Source organism: Prunus avium, chromosome 1, assembly GCF_965620075.1.
Source record: "Prunus avium chromosome 1, drPruAviu1.hap1.1, whole genome shotgun sequence".
Lineage (NCBI taxonomy): Eukaryota > Viridiplantae > Streptophyta > Magnoliopsida > Rosales > Rosaceae > Prunus > Prunus avium.
In genome coordinates, this window is record NC_142284.1 from 38,095,857 (window position 1) to 38,113,605 (window position 17,749).

At 34.8% G+C, this 17,749-nt stretch overlaps 1 protein-coding gene, 1 long non-coding RNA gene and 1 pseudogene across 2 annotated transcripts; 1 reads left to right on the forward strand and 2 right to left on the reverse strand.

The window, feature by feature from the left end:
• Positions 1–1,691: 1,691 nt before the first annotated feature.
• Positions 1,692–3,439, forward strand: LOC110772689 (uncharacterized). Its single transcript, XR_015835450.1, has 3 exons — positions 1,692–2,088; positions 2,833–2,911; positions 3,031–3,439. It is a non-coding gene; the product is annotated as an uncharacterized LOC110772689 (long non-coding RNA).
• Positions 3,440–4,734: 1,295 nt separating this feature from the next.
• On the reverse strand, positions 4,735–6,289 carry LOC110772666 (stemmadenine O-acetyltransferase pseudogene; annotated as a pseudogene).
• A 10,977-nt stretch (positions 6,290–17,266) lies between these two features.
• On the reverse strand, positions 17,267–17,749 carry LOC148297781 (uncharacterized). Its single transcript, XM_088248255.1, has one exon. The coding sequence runs from the start codon at positions 17,747–17,749 to the stop codon at positions 17,267–17,269; it is 483 nt and encodes a 160-aa protein (XP_088104381.1).

A 17,749-nucleotide genomic window follows, 5' to 3' on the forward strand; every position in this document is an offset into this window, starting at 1 on the left:
CATTGCTCATCCTTCTCCATCCTCCACCACCATAACCCTCCATTGCCGCCCAATATCACATCCATTTGTAGTCATCATCACCAGCATAGTGGCCCTTTCATCTGATTTTAGTAAATAAAAATTTTCATAAAAGATTAGATTTGACATTTTCTTAAAAGATTCAAGGTTTTTTTTCTTCATAAAAGAGTAGATTTGATCAAAGAACACGGAGGCCTTTCAACCCAAACCAAGGGCATAAGCTCCTCACCAAAAAAATAATTTGCAACTTCTTTCACTTAATTCCAGACATGAAACCCAACACCATCTTGAGAAGTTCATGGCTAGCGATGGTTTTGAGAAATAAACATCAAAATTAAATGAATTAAAATGGTTTACCATAAAAATTGAATTAAAATGAATGATGTGGCATATAACATGGATTGCCATGTTATCTTCCATCAGTTGTTATTAAAAAATTGGTAAATAAGTTGGTGCCCCTAGTGTTACTGTTTTAATAATTAGTGCTAATTTAGAAAGAAAAAAACACATAAAATTGCACGCCTCTTCCTTTTATTAATTTTGTTTTAATAATTAGTGCTAATTTAGAAAAACAAAAAACAAAAAATTGAAATATATATATATTAATTTTTTTCTAAGAAAAAAAAAAGCTAATTGGAAACCCTCCCGCCTTGAAATATGTTGAGCTGGACACCGAAGGCAAACTCATTAATAATATCATCAGGTTCAAATGGGAGGAACTTGTTGAGCTCATCAAGAATTGGATTGTTGTGGAAATCAGAAAGTTTTCACTGACTTGTGCTTCAAGAAAGGGAATGCCCGCTAGTGGGTAGCAAAGGGTTAAGACCTCGGCTAAAGAGTTTTTGAGGTGGCTGGATATTTCAGTAATTTTGGGTTGTGTCTTGGCATTGTGTTCATAGAAGAGGAGCAAATGGTTGTAGATTGGGGGAGCTAACTGGTCAAGGAAGGAAAATTGGTATAGCGGTGGAGATGGTGAGGGGTTGGAGAATATGGTTAAATCTCCATGGAGATCAATTCAACTTCAACCTTCATTCTAATTTTCTCTACAAATGATCAAACTTGATCGAGTTGTGCCAAAAATTTGAAGACTTAAATATGCTTGTATTGTGATCAAGCTTATACACGTAGGAAGTAGTGATGGATTCAGAAATTTTTTAGGGGAGGTGCAAGAGTGACAACATTTAGAATCTGACCGTCATGATTTGTTGCTGACCATACTCTTTATGGTTCATACAGCCACTAATCACAAGAAGAGCCTCTAATTGGTGAAAGACAAGCAATTACAAAATTTCCCAAATTGGCTTTCAATCTTTAAAATTGCAACTTTCAAAAATTGAAATGCAAGGTTGAATCTTATCTTACACTAATCACAGAAACAAAGCAAAAGGTGAATTTTTTTTTTTAATTTTATAAATTTGGTCAGCACAGATTAGAGCAACTTAATTAAGATTTGGATCCGAATACCCATCAAGTAAACAGAGTTGTTGTTCTGCAAATCCTTTCATCAAACTGAATTGAATTCAAATGTGGAATGAGGAAGACTTTTTCTTGAACAGCCAACAAAGATTTCAAAGACAGATCTTACAAAAAAATGCCTCAAGGATTAGATTTGTAGAAAATGGACACACAAATTTTCTAGTGATAGCTCGACCTTCGCATAGAGATGGAGCCATTTGTGTGATATATGCGAGATGAGTTCGAATCAAGGTAATGATTTATGACTCTTCTGATGCAATGCATTGAAATGTTAAGGAAAAGCCTAGGTAGTGTTTGAGGAAAAGTCTAAAAGAAAAAAAATAATTGAAATGTTAAGGGTCAGAGAGGTAGTTTGCGAAAGCTGGATGTGATTTGAGTTAATGCCTGAACATATATTTCTTTTTTTTTTTTTTTTTTAGAGTTGGTTTCAGATGTATCTTAATCATTGTTCATTTATGAAAAATTGGGCATGGTTTGCTGACTCCCTTTTTCCTAAAAATTTCTGGTGGTGCATAGATCTTTTTGCTAAGGTTAGGTTGATGATCTAGTGGTGACAGATGTTCTGGTGTAGCTTGGAACAATTCAGACTTTTGGGTGAGCGATAGTTGTTTTTGTAAAGTTGGGTCAACACTAGTTGTAGTGTATGTTGTGGTTGGCTTATCTACTGGTGTTTATTTTGTTGAAGTGTATAGAAATCTTTCAGTGAAGGGGTAAGCAGAAATGGTTGGATTCTTCTTATTACTTGCATATTTATTTTATTGGTTTTTGAATTTCATTTTAGATATGTCCAAGTTTCTTTTAAACATAGTTTCTTGAAAATCCAATCTAAGTTGTATGAAATATTTGGTGGAATATCAAGCCAACTTAAATTTTAGATTTCTGCAACATATGAAACTATTATTAATAGTTTGAAACACTTTTTGAACTTGGAATTTAATAAAAAAAATTACACCAATTAGTTCCACATGTCTTCTTTTGAGCTGATGTTGTGTTGGATTTCCTGATTGCTTCTATTTTTGTATCAATTGTTTGGTTTTGAAGCATGTTGTAAATTTAAGTTCTATTATTTCTTGGTTTTGTTCAGCCTCAATGTTTATTTCAGAACTAGCATCAAGGTTTCAAAGTTTTGTTTTGTGCTGTTTGTATGCTCTTTTAATTTCCTTTTTTTTTTCCTTGATCTTACACTTGAGTTTTGGGTTGTAACAATGGTTACTTATGAGTTAGTTAGATTTGGGTCTATCTTAGGTGGAAATGATTTATTAATTTTGATTTATGTGAGTACTTTTTCCTTTCAAGTTTGTTTGATATTGGGGGTCTTGTTTATTCATTGGTGAAAAGATGAGGGGAGCTGTGATGGTGGCCATTGCTGCTACAATTGGTAGCATTCTACAAGGATGGGATAATGCTACAATCAAAGGTACTTATCAGCTGCCAAATTATATATCAGTTTGTTCTAAAGTTTAAAGTTAGAGATGTTTGAACTAATTAAAATTTCAAGCCGCCTCCATTTTCTATTGATATAAGCATTTTGGGCAGGCTGATTTTAGTAAACGAATTGAAGAAACATAGAAGATTTGGAGCTGGGGTGTCATGGGTTGAGGTGCTTGGGATGGGATAGTAACTTAGCAAAGAGGGGTATGAAGAGAGGCACAGACCATGCGAGGAGCACTTGAGGAGCAAACGGTGCAAAATGAAGAATAGAGGAAGAAAAATGAGCAACCTGAAATGGAGATGTTGAGACTTGGTGAGGAGCAAATATATTGGACTATTTCATCCAAAATTCTTTTATTTATTTATTATTATTATAAATTATTAAATAGAAATCAATATTGAAAGTGCACTAATTTCAAATTAGTGCACTTTTTTTTAAAAAACTAATATTTGTGAATGGGGACTGATGGCTTTAACTGTATTATATAAATAATTTTATTAATGAGTTAATGATACGTTGAGGACTGATACGCAACGTGAATAGTACAAGATGGCTCACTATGTGATTGATGCGTCCCTATTTTAAAAGAAACCATTCCAATATCAGTAGGCAAACTTGAAGCCATTCAACATGGCTTGGCTTAAATGAATGGCTTGTATCTTAAAAATGTATTTCTTTAAGGGAAAATAGGGAAGGACTGACTCACTAAATGGTGCCCTATAACCAATAGCAACGCCAAACTAGGACACTGATACAACAATGGTGGCTGCATAGTCTCTATTGCTAGTGGAGACAAATAATTGTCTCAAAAATCAACTTAGGGGACAAATCATAATCAGTAGGTAGTGTGAGTTTTTTTAGTAGTGGTTGCTATGTCTGTTGTATTGTATGTTCTCGTTTTGTTTTGTTTTTTTTTCTTTTGCCTGGTCCAAAACGACGTCATTTGGACCAGGACATTAATAAATAAATAAAACAGGCACGCAGCGCAGCAAATAGAAGGCCTCTTTGAGGCATTTCGTCAAACATGTTGTGTGCACCAGCAGAGGGGAACATTCCGACTTCTCCACCAATGGTAGGAAGTCTTTATTCAATCACCACAAACAAATGAAATCTTTGGTTTTTTTTTTTTTTTTTGGTCTGAACCACGAGGTGGTCCTGGATGGGCCCCAACTATGGGTGGCACCTTTAAGCCTTAACCACAACCCAGACTAATCCCCGTTTGGTTTTTTTTTTCTTTTGGTAGATAAAGCACGTCTTTGTTTAATTTTCGAATAGCTGAAAAGATTAAAGCATGAGATAATAAAGTAAACATACCCTAATAACATAATATTTTTCTCTGAAATTGGACTGAAAAAGTATATGTATATGTTGCGTTGCCTATAAAGAAAATAGAATAGTCTGAGATTTATAATGATTTCAATTTCTTAATAATATACTTTTATTAGCCAATATATTTTTTCAAAAACCGAATTAGGTTAACGAAATTTGGCCATGACATCCTCCTCCAAGCTAACATAAGCCTCCATTTCTTCTAGCCCAAACTACGTAGCTCATGACTCATGCCAGCACTTAGAAATAGATAAATATATCAAGCTGGTTGACTGATTAGAAAAATACCGCGTATCGATATTTCAAGATAGTTGTCAACAACAATTACTTTGCACCCAATTAACCACCAGGGGGAGACTTGTTGTGTTTATGTGTCATTAGCTTTTCTCATTCATGTGGAGTTAGTTTTGGAAACTTGTGTAATAGTATTTGTGAATTTGTGATATGAATGAATCTTCACCCAAATCTTAGCTGATATTAATGAATCTTCACCGTAAATGATTCTTATTATAATACATGCCGCAGAATTTGTGAATCACAATTAAAGTGAACAGACTTATTAGTTATATAGGGAAATTTGTAACACAAACATATCGTTACACACGGGGAAATTTATTTCCTTAGCTTAGCAGCACCCGACCGGTTGGAGCAACATAGGAGAGTAACTCGCTATCACATTCAAACTTAGCCATGACTTCCTCCTCCAAACTAACATATGCCTCAATTCCACCACCCTCTTTAGTGTCCATGAAAAGCACAAGGTTCTTGTAGGTGAGTGCCGGTGAGCCGACCCATGTAGGCCTCCCCCAACCAAAATCATTGTCATAAAGAGGAAATCTACAATAGCTACTAAAGTTAGTAACGTACCCATCTCTCCTCTCTTAAAACTATCACTTTGTTTCTTCATCATACCCAAGTGCTCATCACCTTGCTTTTGTAATTTCTTCACGTACTCATTGTCTATCTTGCCTATTGCTTCTCGTACCACCGGGATCAACATGCCGTGACCACATTCTTCATCGCCACCACCACCACTACTTGGAATTTGCAGTGGACCTGTCATGGAGATACTAAAAAGATTTCCAAATGAACTTTGAGGAAATGGTGGATCACACCTCGGACGCAAGTTCACAGCATGGACTACCCTATACAACTTATTCATGGTACAATCCTTTGTAGCCGCCACAAACCGACTCCATACAAAAGAGGATAAGGTTTCAACACGTGTTGGGCGTTTCTTCAAGTGCATATTGTGTTCATATCTTGCTCGGAGGTTCTCTATTTTAGAGGCATCAAACACAAACCGCTTTGTTACCCTGTCCCTTGTGATGCCAACGCCGCCATCATATGCAATATTAAACTCCTTTGGTGGGAAGAGTGTGGATGAAATAAACTCTGGAGGGTTTATGTTGCTTTGTCTCCACGAGCAATAGCTGCCCAAATTTTGCTGAACGTGAAATACGACAACCCATCAGCAATCTTGTGAGAAATGCATTGACCAATTGCAAAGCCTCCACATTGAAATATGTTGAGCTGGACCCCTAAGGGCAATGAATTGGTAATATCATCAAGTTCGAAGGGCATGAACTTGTTGAGCTCACCAGGGATAGGGTTGTTGAGAACATCAGAGAGTGTGCAATCCAGTACTCGAGCTTCGACGAAAGGGATGCCCTCGTCGTTGCAATGTATGAACTGGTTGTGCTCGATACGTCCGGCTAGAGGGTAGAAAAGGGTTAAGACCTCGGATAATGAGTTCTTGAGGTGGTTGGAGATTTCAGTGATGTTGAATTGTGTCTTGGCATTGTGTTCATAGAAGAGGAGCAAAGGGTTGTAGACTTGGGGAGCTATTTGATCAAGAAAGGAGAATTGGTAGTGGCGAAGAGGGTCAGGGGTTGGAGAAGATGGTTTGATAATCTCTTTGGAGATCACTTCAACTTCAACCTTCATTAATCTTTCCATAAGCAACTCGATAGCGTTAATTAGTAAGAAAAAGGTTGTGTTTGATTAATTTTGAGGGGGTGGTTCTACATGTATCAACACCTATATATATAACACAGAGAGTGAGAGATAGATGAGAAAAAAAAAAGTTTGTTCAACTATAATATCATATCGAGAGAATGTCATTGATTTCTTTTGGCAGACCTACATAGAGCCAACACTTAAATTTCTTCTTCAACCATGTAAGCTACAATAAATAAGACATTTTGGCTAACAAATAAATAAAACCTTCAAGATTTTAACCCAAATTTCCCTTATTCAAAATATCAAGGCCTCAAAGTTGACAAAATATCAAGACCCATAAATAACTTAGTTTGTCTTCCCTCACAAATGTATTTTGTGTTCATAAAATAAATAGTTATATAAATATATAATATTGCTACATAAATAAATATTATAATGTAATACTTTGAGAAGATGCTGGGTCCGCCACTGAAAGGGTTCTATATGATGATAAGGGATGAAAGAATGCATAGTAGCTTCAACTTCGTGATGCATGCATAGTAGCTTTCCACTTTTCGATCATATATACAAAATAAAATAGAATAACGTGGAAGCTGGATCAGCAGTGACCTTCTTGTGGGGGAAGTTCTCAATGAGGACTTATTAATCACCGGCCAATAAACTTATGGGGGAAGTTCTCATTGAATCATCCACTAACCCTACACGAAAGCTAAAAAAAAAATCATGGTATACACTTTCGTGTACTAGCTACACCAAATTCTAAATAATAAATAAAACATAAAATAATTCCAAGCGGTCGCATTGACCAATTTGATTTTTGGCTTTGTGCAAGAATTTGATTGCATTAAAACTGGTAAAGATTATAATAGAATTGGTAATTCGTATATTGATTAATATTTCAGAATGGGGTACAACACCTTTATACAAATACAATAGCCAGTTAAGATGCTGAAAACTAGCCTAAATGAGCTATTCCTTAATGTACACGCCTATATAAAAGGAAGGAAATAAACTAAATATCTGTACAGGTCAATGATCAATATTCATAATCAATCACGTTGATTTAGTTGGGGTTTTACGCTCCTCAACAGATTACGTTCTTGCTGGAAATGATCACAAAACTAGCGATGACTTTTGTAGATTTTTTGTCCAGCCACTCATCAGAAACTCGGAAATCATATTCACTGGGAATCACATTGACTTTTGTAGACTTTCACGGTGTAACTTTCTGTTTGGGTCGCCATAAAATCTTATTCAACAAGAATATGGAACCAATAGTTATGGATTACTTTGAGTTTGACTTGGCCTTTACTTTTCTTAATAGAATCAAATATGGGTTTTAGAGCTTTTTGATTTTTTTTTTTCTTTTAATTTCTTAGTGACCAAACAGCAGATCTCTCAGGAAATGTTGGGATTTTGAATTTCTTTCACAATTTTGGGTTTGTTTGAATATTGGATGGTACACATTTTTTCCGGAAAGCACATGAGAACATTGATAAGAGTCATAAGACGTTGAAGGCTGCGGAGGTTATAGGTGTGTTGAGATTTTTTCCTAAGTCCTTAGAAGTCATTTTACAAAGGAGTAAATTTGTCTTTAAATTTTTAAAGATAAAGTGGGTGGGAAAATATGACAGGTGGGTGGAAATAGCAGCACTCATCTATAGAGGAAAACAAAGCGTACACACGATCATCTCTAGAACTCATCTATAGAGGAAAACAAAGCGTACACACGATCATCTCTAGAGATTCTATATAATTTTAGAATAGATAATTAATTAATGGGCTAGCTATAGTCTCCCCATACTAACAACCTAGGAATATAGAGTTCGGTTTTTTTATTTATAAATGAACTAGCTAGACATTAATTAATTACCTATTCTAAAATTATATATATAGAATCTCTAGAGAGGATCGTGTGTACGGTTTGTTTTCCTTTATAGTCTCCCCATACTAACAACCTAGAGATAGAGTTCGGTATTTTTTTTATAAATGAACTAGCTAGGCATTAATTAATTATCTATTCTAAAATTATATAGAATCTCTAGAGTGTGGATCGTGTGTACAGTTTTTTTTCCTTTATAGTCTCCCCATACTAACAACCTAGGGATATAGAGTTTGGTATTTTTTATTATTATAAATGAACTAGCTAGGCATCGTGCCGACTTGGATTTAAGATGACATAATCATATTTTTGTTTGTCAACCTGATATCATGTTAATTAGAATGCGAGCATTCAATCCAAAATCAATTGATAATGGTTGAAGGGGTCCAATATGTTTAAGCTCCTTATATTATGTTTCCATCTCCGTATATTAGGTTTCCACGGCAACCTTCAATCTCACCCTAATTATTCCCCATACTTCAAAGCTAATCTTTCGTTACATTCTATCAAATTCATCAATTAATTACTGTACAACTTTACTCTTAAAACTAATTAATTAGTTTTTATCTAGAGATAAATGAACCCTAAAATTAACTGAGTACACTTTATGATCTAAGTACACCCTAATATTTAAATCAAAATGTAAAATTAACTAAATACACCCTATATACCAGAACACATCTTATCATTCATGATGAGAAACACGCAAGCAATAAAAGCCCCCGTCGTAAATAGTGTTCCTCAATCATGGCGTGCATGAACGTCGTAATAAAAATTTAAGACGACGTTCCCTATGAGCCTGAATTCAGTTAAAGCAATTACGACACACTTTGCGCGCCGTAAAAGAGTAATTAATTCTCATTTAAGACGTTCAGTGCACGCTGTGTTTAACTTTAAATATTTTTGACAAATTATAAATTCCCTGCCTGCTCCTGTTTCATATTTACAATATACTTATATCATCTATTACTTCCCTGGATACAAAATTTCACAAAACGAAAAGTAGTATTGCAACCAAACTTGAAAGAAAGAACCATTTCATTGAAAACTATACTAATCATAATCAATTCCAAATACAAAACTCTCTAAAGTATTAAAGAAACACATAATTGTGCTGCCAAATTTACAATTAACTTGTACACAGCCTCCAACTCATTCACTCGTAATAGTGCTGCCAAACCTACAACGTAACCTATGCAAAAACCTCATGACAGCACTGACAGTAGACATCATCTAACAAAGAATCAAACTCACACTTGATCTGCCACCTGCATTTTGTTTGAAAACTCATTTTACCAACTTAACCATTGTAATTTGCTAAAGGAAAAACCTCATTACAAATTAATATAATGGTTACCTCAATCAAGAGCTAGTCGAAGGAGATGAACTTGATTGGCCATGCAGTTGGTGTATTCAATTAAGATTTTAAAAGAGTTTAAAAGAGTTTAAAAGTTTAGGTGTATTCAATTTAGATTTTAAAAGAGTTTGTAAAAGTTTGGGTGTATTCAATTCAGATTTCAATTGATATTAAAAAAATATATCAAAATCTAGGTGTATTCAATTATGACTTTTTAAAAGTCAAACAAAATTTAGGTGTATTCAAAAAGTAATTTATTTTGATGGAATTAATAAGTTGCCCGATTTCATTAGAAATTAAAGTGGTAAGTATAGATACAAAAGGCCCTGACAAATCTTATGTCAACCCTAGAAACTTTGAACGTGCTCTACGCTTTCCAGTCCTCGAACGTGTGTGCTTGTCAAGTGAAGGTAAAAAATCTCCTCTTTTCACGTTTTCATATATGGATGGATCATATAACGTAGCATATATGAACAAATCTCCTCTTTCATATATGAACAGTAGCATATATATATGTGTCATATAACGTGTATGTTTGTCAATCTGTTCGACCAAAGCCCTTTTCAGCAATCTATAGTCATCGAACAGTAGCATATATCAAAACGTGTGTGCTTGTCAAGGGTTGCTGTTATTATTATTATTTTTGGTTGCTGTTATTATTAATTTTTTTTCAGGTGCTGGTTTTTTTTTTTTTTTTTTTTTTTTTTTTTTTTTGTGTTTCTATGCATCATATCATATATAGATGATAGCTTCTTCATCGATCTATAGTCATCTTTTTTTTTTTTTGGGGTACAATATCTATGTATATCTAGTCCATGCCAAAACAAAAAGGAAAATAGATGCACTTTTTTCATTTTCTTTGGATGTATATGGTTTGGACGTTTTACAAAATGTTTTTCAAAAGATACTTTTCTCTTTTGAAAATCTAGAAAAACGATAAACAGCCCCAAAAAAAAAAAAAAAAAAAAAAGAGAACATTTTAGAACTCTAATCAACTCTTTTAAAATCTATGATAAAACTCTAACAAACACCATTAAAATCAATCTAGGAATTCAATCAAACTCTATGTGGAGTTTATAGAAATCAATTGAAATATGTTGAACTCTATAAACTTTATAACTCCATTTAACTCTTTTAAAATGTTAATTGAACTTCAATAAGAAAAAATTCACGTGTTGGCCGAAATAAGGGTTGGCCTCCTACAAGTACTTCAAGGACCCAAACTTTCCAACAATCTGGTCCAAGTGGCACAAAGTGCACATTATCTTGAGGGTTTGTGGATGAAATTTCAGCAAGTGCAACATGCTTCTCCACTTCTTGTCCAATGTAGTAGTTTGCACTTTTTCCCTTGAAGATTGGCAGAATTACCATGATGGTAAGTAGAAAAGGCCTCAAGGTTAACCGATTTGGATAGAAGGTTGGCAGATTTAGCTTTATGGTTGGCCGAAGAGGCTTTAAGAGCATCATTCTTAATAGCTTTATGGTTGGCCGATTTAGATTTGGATTGAAGGTTGAAAGATTTAGCTTTACAATTTGCAGAATTCGCTTGAATGTTGGGAGAACTAGCTAGGTTGGCAGATTTGGCTTCCAGGCTTCCAAAACCTTGAGCATTTGCTTTAACACAAGGGAACTGCCGTGAAAATATATAAACGATAAACTTGATAAATAAATAAGAAGAATTTAAACTCTAATAAAATGTACCCACTGAATTAGCATGCTTCCTTGTTAGGGGGTTACGGGAGTTACCATAGCTAAGGGTCTTCAATGACAATACATTAGTGTTTTAGTTGTTATGTTGTTATTAGCCTTTATTAGGATATAATGGGTTTTCCGTTTCATTGTAACCACTAGGAAGATATCTTATAGTTTGGGTATAAATATAGGTTGTAATATCTCAAAAATAATAATCTAATATACAGTTTCTACATGGTATCAGAGCTAATGGCTAACGCCGATTAGCGATTCTCCAACTGCCAACATTGAGAGTCGTTGGCACTCATCACCTGTAAGAGTGTTTGTTTCTGTATAGTCCTTTTTCCTCTCCTCTTCTCAAAGATGATTTTTTTTTCCCTCTCCTCCACAGCCTAGTGCCTCTTCCACTCCTCAGATACCTAGTCCCACTCCTTATCCATGTCCGTCTCTTGGCATGATGGCCATATCTCTGTTTTTCCCTCAAAGACCACACCTCTCTATTGTTAGTTTCTCTCATTCTCTTGAAATATTTGTCCACTTCTTTGTCTCCCTCGCGCCGTCTCTCTCGCCGAGCTGTCTCTCTTCCCTCTGCGAGCCTTGTCAATGCTTGCCTCATGTATTTCTGATGGTTTCTCTATCGAGGTTTCCCTACTTTCCCCTTGTTTGTTGATGCTGCCTGTCATCGCTCACCGAGCCGTCTCTCTTTCCTCTGTGAGCCTCGTCAACGCTCACCGAGCTTTCTTTGCCGTGCGACATTGCCGGTGTTCCCTTTGCACAGCCCATGTTTCTTCCCCTGTGTTGCCGACTTGGTATCGGCCACTCAAGCCCTGTCCCCTGTGTTGCTATCAGCCTCTCACGCTCTATCTTTGCTCAACCGGTGTTCTCATGACTCATCCCCTCTTAAGCCCAATCTCTTTCTTTGATTTTACTGCTGGTCTATGTCTTCTTCGTTGCTCTTTTACGCTGCCTTCCTTCTACTCTGTTACTGGTATTGTCTTCTTTTCTTTATAATTCTTTTATATTACTGGGGTATTCTCTTCTCTTCTTCTCAATTGTGTTTTCTCTCTCCTCATCATGGGTTGTCTCTGGCATCTTAAGTTTCCTTTCCTATTAATGGGTTGTCTCTCGCATCTTGAGTTTCCTTCCTTTCATGAGCCCATGCGCTCCTTCACATCTTGTGTTCTCTCTCCCTCTCTTGGCTACTTTCTCCTTTTGATGGGTGTTCACTTTTCTCCTCTTTTTCTCTCCTTTTTCCATCTTTATTTTGAAAGGATTTTCTCTCTATGTGTTTTGCCCACACTCTCTTTTCCTTTCTCTATCTCACTTGGTTTCCTCCTTTATTTCTTATTATTGTTTTTTTTTTTGGGTCAATCATCCCTCTTTATTTTAATCTATAAGGGCCTCTATCCTCTTGTAATAATCTTTTCTTTATTACTTCTCTGTTCTCCCGTGGTTTTCTTCCCCATACCTTATTGTTTCTATGGTGCTTTGAAATTCAAACTTGCCCATGCTCTCGTTTTCTTTTCTCTGTGTCCCAAGTTGGTTTCACCTCCCATCCTCTACTGTTGTGCTGCATCTTCTCTTAACCCCTTTATTCCCTTCAAATATTCCTTCTTTTCTCTCCGCATGCATCCCTTTCTGCTTTCCATGTGATGAATTTTCTTTTGTTTCCATTCCTCCTCTTTCTTATATTCCTTCTTTTCAAGTCTTATTTCCAAACTTGTCACCTCTCCGGCGTCAAGTTTGTGGGGGAGTATTAGGGGGTTACAGGAGTTACCATAGTTAAGGGTCTTCAATGACAATACATTAGTGTTTTAGCTGTTATGTTGTTATTAGCCTTTATTAGGATATAATGGGTTTTCCGTTTCATTGTAACCACTAGGAAGATATCTTATAGTTTGGGTATAAATATAGGTTGTAATATCTCAAATATAATAATCGAATATACAGTTTCACTACTACAAAAAACGAAATAGACGACGGGGATCCACCGTTGTTGTAATGCTTTGAAAACCGTCGTTAAATCGACCGCCATCTTTTTGGGTGTCAAACTACGATGGCTTTTCACCGTCGTTGTTTATTTGTAAAGACGACGGTTTTTAAAGAAAATCATCATTGTTTAGAGGTAAAGATCCTTAATTATAGGAGGAAAGACGACGATTTTATTAAAACCGTCATGGATTGTAGGTTAAGACGACAATTATTTTATAAAAACTGTCGTTACTTATCTATAAAGCCAACGGTTGGTTTATAAAAACCGTCGTTAATTATTTGTAAAGACCATGATTTATTATGAAAACCGTCGTCTAATAAGTTCCCAAACTGCTACATTTTAGTTCTTTTTGATTTCATATGATGCTATACAACGATTTTAACTGGAAAACCAACCATAATGCTTTATTAATGAATATATACACTCAAAAATAGTTTCTTTCATAAAACTTGAAGATTCAATAGTTATTACATAGTTAACCAATCTTTATTCTACAACAAACATAATTAATAACCAATTAAGTAGTACAATCTTTTCCTAATAAGACCTACGTACTCCTAATCCAAGCCTTCCTCATCCAAACATACAAATGATGCACAACTGAAGTCTCCTCCATCATCCCTGTAAATAAATCAAAATGACAGAGAGAGAAAAAAAGCTAAGATTATAAACATATAAAATTAGGTGGAAGAGAAATTTTACCATTGGATCATATTTCCATAGAAAACTTGTAAAATGAGCATAAAAAAGACCATCGAGAACCTTTAAAAGGAAAAATATATAAATAAAATGATGTTGAAAAGAGAAGGTAACAAATTTTCAACAACAAAAAAACATACGACTCACATAGAAAACCTGCAAAATAAAAAGTTATAAATCTGCAAGCTTCCTCCTCATCTCCTGAGAACCAAATCAGAAAATCTAAAAAGAAACCAGAAATAAAAAAATATATATGTAAACAAACCAAACAAATCAAGAGAGACAGAAAATCTAAAATTAGGGAGACAAAGAACATACCAGAAATGCAAAGAGACTAATCCAGAATTCACTAGCAAGATATAGAAGGGTATTGAGAGATTAGGTGACTTTCAAATCAAACTTTTCATGAGGGTGTTTTAGAGAGCTCAGGAGGGTTTCAAGGAGGAAGAGATAAGGTTTTCAAAGACGGGGGAAAATCTGAAAATTTGTCGAGCGCGAATTCACTTAAGTGGCCTTTTTTAAGCATGTTTTAAAAGACGACACTTGTTAATGAGAGAAAAGGTTTTCAAAGACGGGGGAAAATCTGAATGTTTTTTCTTCCGATTTTTGGCGTATATGATCTCGAAGTATAAACAAACAAGTTTGATGGTTGGATCGTTGAAACTAGTTTCGTAGAATGCGTATGCCATCAAAACAATATATTCACTAACAATTAAGAGTTTATTTATACTTTTATTAAATATAACTTAAGATTTTGTGGTATCCACTAGTGTAAATATTTTAAATTGACGATCGAATGTAGTCATTGTATTCATATAGGGTCAAGGAGTGTAGCTGTAAAAAATCATCAAAATCAAAGTTGAAATAACCGTTAAATCTTGATTTTTCGTTTATAACCGTCGAAATGTTTTGTCCCTTTACTTGATCTCTGAATGTTTTTTTTTCTTTCTGATTTTTGGTCTATATGATCTCGAAGTATAAAAAAACAAGTTTGACGGTTGGATTGTTGAAACTAGTTTCATAGAATGCGTATGCCATCAAAATAATATATTCACCAACAATTAAGAGTTTATTTATACTTTTATTAAATATAACATAAGATTTTGCGGTATCCACTAGTGTAAATATTTTAAAATTTGGGCGCAAAGTATACTCTAAAAATTTGGGCGGGCACCAAAAATGGGAATTTTTTTTAAAGACTTTGCACGACCAATATATTATTTTCATCGCGCAAAGTGATACGGTTTTTAAAACCAAAATAACTCCTCCACCATTTTCTCAATGTCTTCTACTCTTACCTCTCCTCTCTCTTTCCCTCTCCCCAAATCCTACCCTTTCTCTCACACTCACTCCTCTCACTTAATCTCTCATCTCTCTCTTCACTATCTCTCATTCTCACTCACTCTCTTATCTCTCTTTTCATCATCTCTCACTCTCACTCACTCTTTCATCTCTCTCTCACTATCTTCTCTAATTCACTCACACTCACTTCTCCCTCTCATTCTCACTCATTCAAAATCTTGCCAAAAGGTATATTCTCTCCAAATTTTAAATTTTTTTCATTAATATGTGTTTTTGGAGTTAGTTTTGAGTTTATGCCAATTTTTTGTTATTATTTTATGGTATTGTTTTTGTTATTTGAAAATATTTGTTTTTTTGTAGGGAATCATCGAGACTTTGACGGCTAAAGTTGAGGATTTGGACGCTATCGAAACATATCCTCCGCCACTACCACCACAATAGGCTTGTAGATTTTATTATTGTACTTTGTTAATTTATGTGTACATTTTGAATATTATATATATTGGATAATTTGACAACTATTTTTCATATGTAATTTTATTTTGAATATGTCAATTTAAATTAAAGTAATTAAAAAAAATCATACAATTAAATTAAATTTAAAAAAATTAATATAATGAAATTGATATAAGAGAAATAATAAAACAAAATGCCAAAAACCTTGCACGACAAAATATTTCATCGCGCAAACTATTAAACTAGTTTATTTTAATTAAAAAAAAATTTTAAAACAAAAATTTTAAAAATTGAATATTTCATCACGCAAAGATTTGCGCGACATTAGGATTCATCGCTCAAAGTATATTTGCGCGACGTTAACTTTCGTCGTGCAAAGTAGTTAAGGTTCGTCGCGCAAAGTAGATATTATTCGGGTTTCGTCGTGCAAAGTAGTTAGGATTCGTCGTGCAAAGTAGTTAGGATTCTTCGCGCAAAGTGGTTAAGATTCATTGCGCAAAGTAGCTTTGAGCGACATTAGTATTCGTCGCGCAAAGTTGTTATCGTTCGTCGCGAAAAGTAGCTCTGCGCAACAAAGAATATTTTTCGTCGCGCAAACCCTTTCTTCACGATCTTTGCGCAACAAACTAATTTCGTCGCGCAAAGTGTTTTTTGTAGTAGTGCATAGAATTCTCCTCCCCTATCTGATCTTACTACCTTGATTTTCGAATCCAGTTGGTTCTCAATCTCTGCTTTGTAAATCTTAAACATGTCCAATGCCTTCGATTTTTCTGCTATTAGATACACATATCCATATCTAGAAAAATCATCAGTAAAGGTTATAAAATATATGTAGCCATTATGAGTGTTGATTGGAAAAGGGCCACAGATATCAGTGTGTGTCAACTCAAGTGATTTTTCACTCCTTATAACTTCTTTCTTTTTGAGGTTTGTCATCTTCCCTTTTGCACATTCAATACATGTTTTATCCCTTTCATGGTGGTTAAGTGGTGATAACATAGATTGCTTGCTTAAGAGATTCAGTCTTTCTTTTTAGATATGTCCTAGTCTCTTGTGCCAAAGAGTATATGATTCTGAATTGCTTTACTGTTTTGTGCTTATTACATTTATCATTTCAGTGCCTTGTTTTGGTTTGCAATTCAAACGAAACATTCCATCAACAATCATGCCATTACCAACAACTCTTTTATTTCTTGAAATGGAGAAACCAAAATCATCAAACTCAAACTGTAAGTTTGATCTTGCAAGCCTACTAACTGATAAAAGGTTCCTTGTCATAGTAGGAACATAAACGACATTAACTAATTCCAAAAAGAATCCAGATTGCAACTCAAGACTTACTAAACCAATAAAATCTACTTTAACTCTTTCTCCATTTCCCACAAACACCTTCAAGTCATCCTTGTTTTGCACTCTCTTTGTTTTGAACACTTGCAAGGAATTTGTTACATGAATTGTTGCACCACTATCTAACCACCATGGTTTGGATAAAATTTCAAGTGAATTAGATTCATAAACCACAGAAACTGTATTTTTCTTATCTTTAGCCTTTTGCTTGTCTATCCAACATTTGTACCTTCTACAATCCCTCTTCATGTGACCAAACATTTTGCAGAGAAAACATTTCAGACCTACTAGACCTGTCCTTTTGGCAGTTTCATCCTTCCTCTACTTCTTGTCTGCATTTTTGGATTTATATCCTTTCTTTGGCTTGCCTTTGAAATCTTGCACCAAATTCACATGTTCCTTTGCATTATCATTTCTAATGCTTTGCTCTTCCTGCACACATATTCCTATTAGATCAGCCACTGTCCATATTTCCTTTTGAACAATGTAAGTAGTCTTTAAATGCCTATAAATGCTAGGCAAGGAGTTAAGAGCAAAGTGCACCATCATCGTCTCATCCATTGTAACTTGCAGAGCTTTCAGTTTGTTTCCAATTTCGACTATGTTCAGAATGTGAGTCCTTATGCATCCTGCTCCATTATACTTCAAATATGTGAGTTTGCTCATTAGTGTACCTATCTCAGCCTTTTTGGAGCCTTGAAAATGTTCTGCTATTGCCTTAATAAATGCCTTTGCATTTTCAGACTTTGTGATGCTGCCCTTTACCTCCTCTGAAATTGATCTCCTCATGATTAAGATCGCCAT

Coding starts and splice junctions, on each gene's coding strand:
- LOC148297781 (XM_088248255.1), bottom strand. CDS start 17,749: ATGGCGATCTTAATCATGAGGAGATCAATTTCAGAGGAGGTAAAGGGC.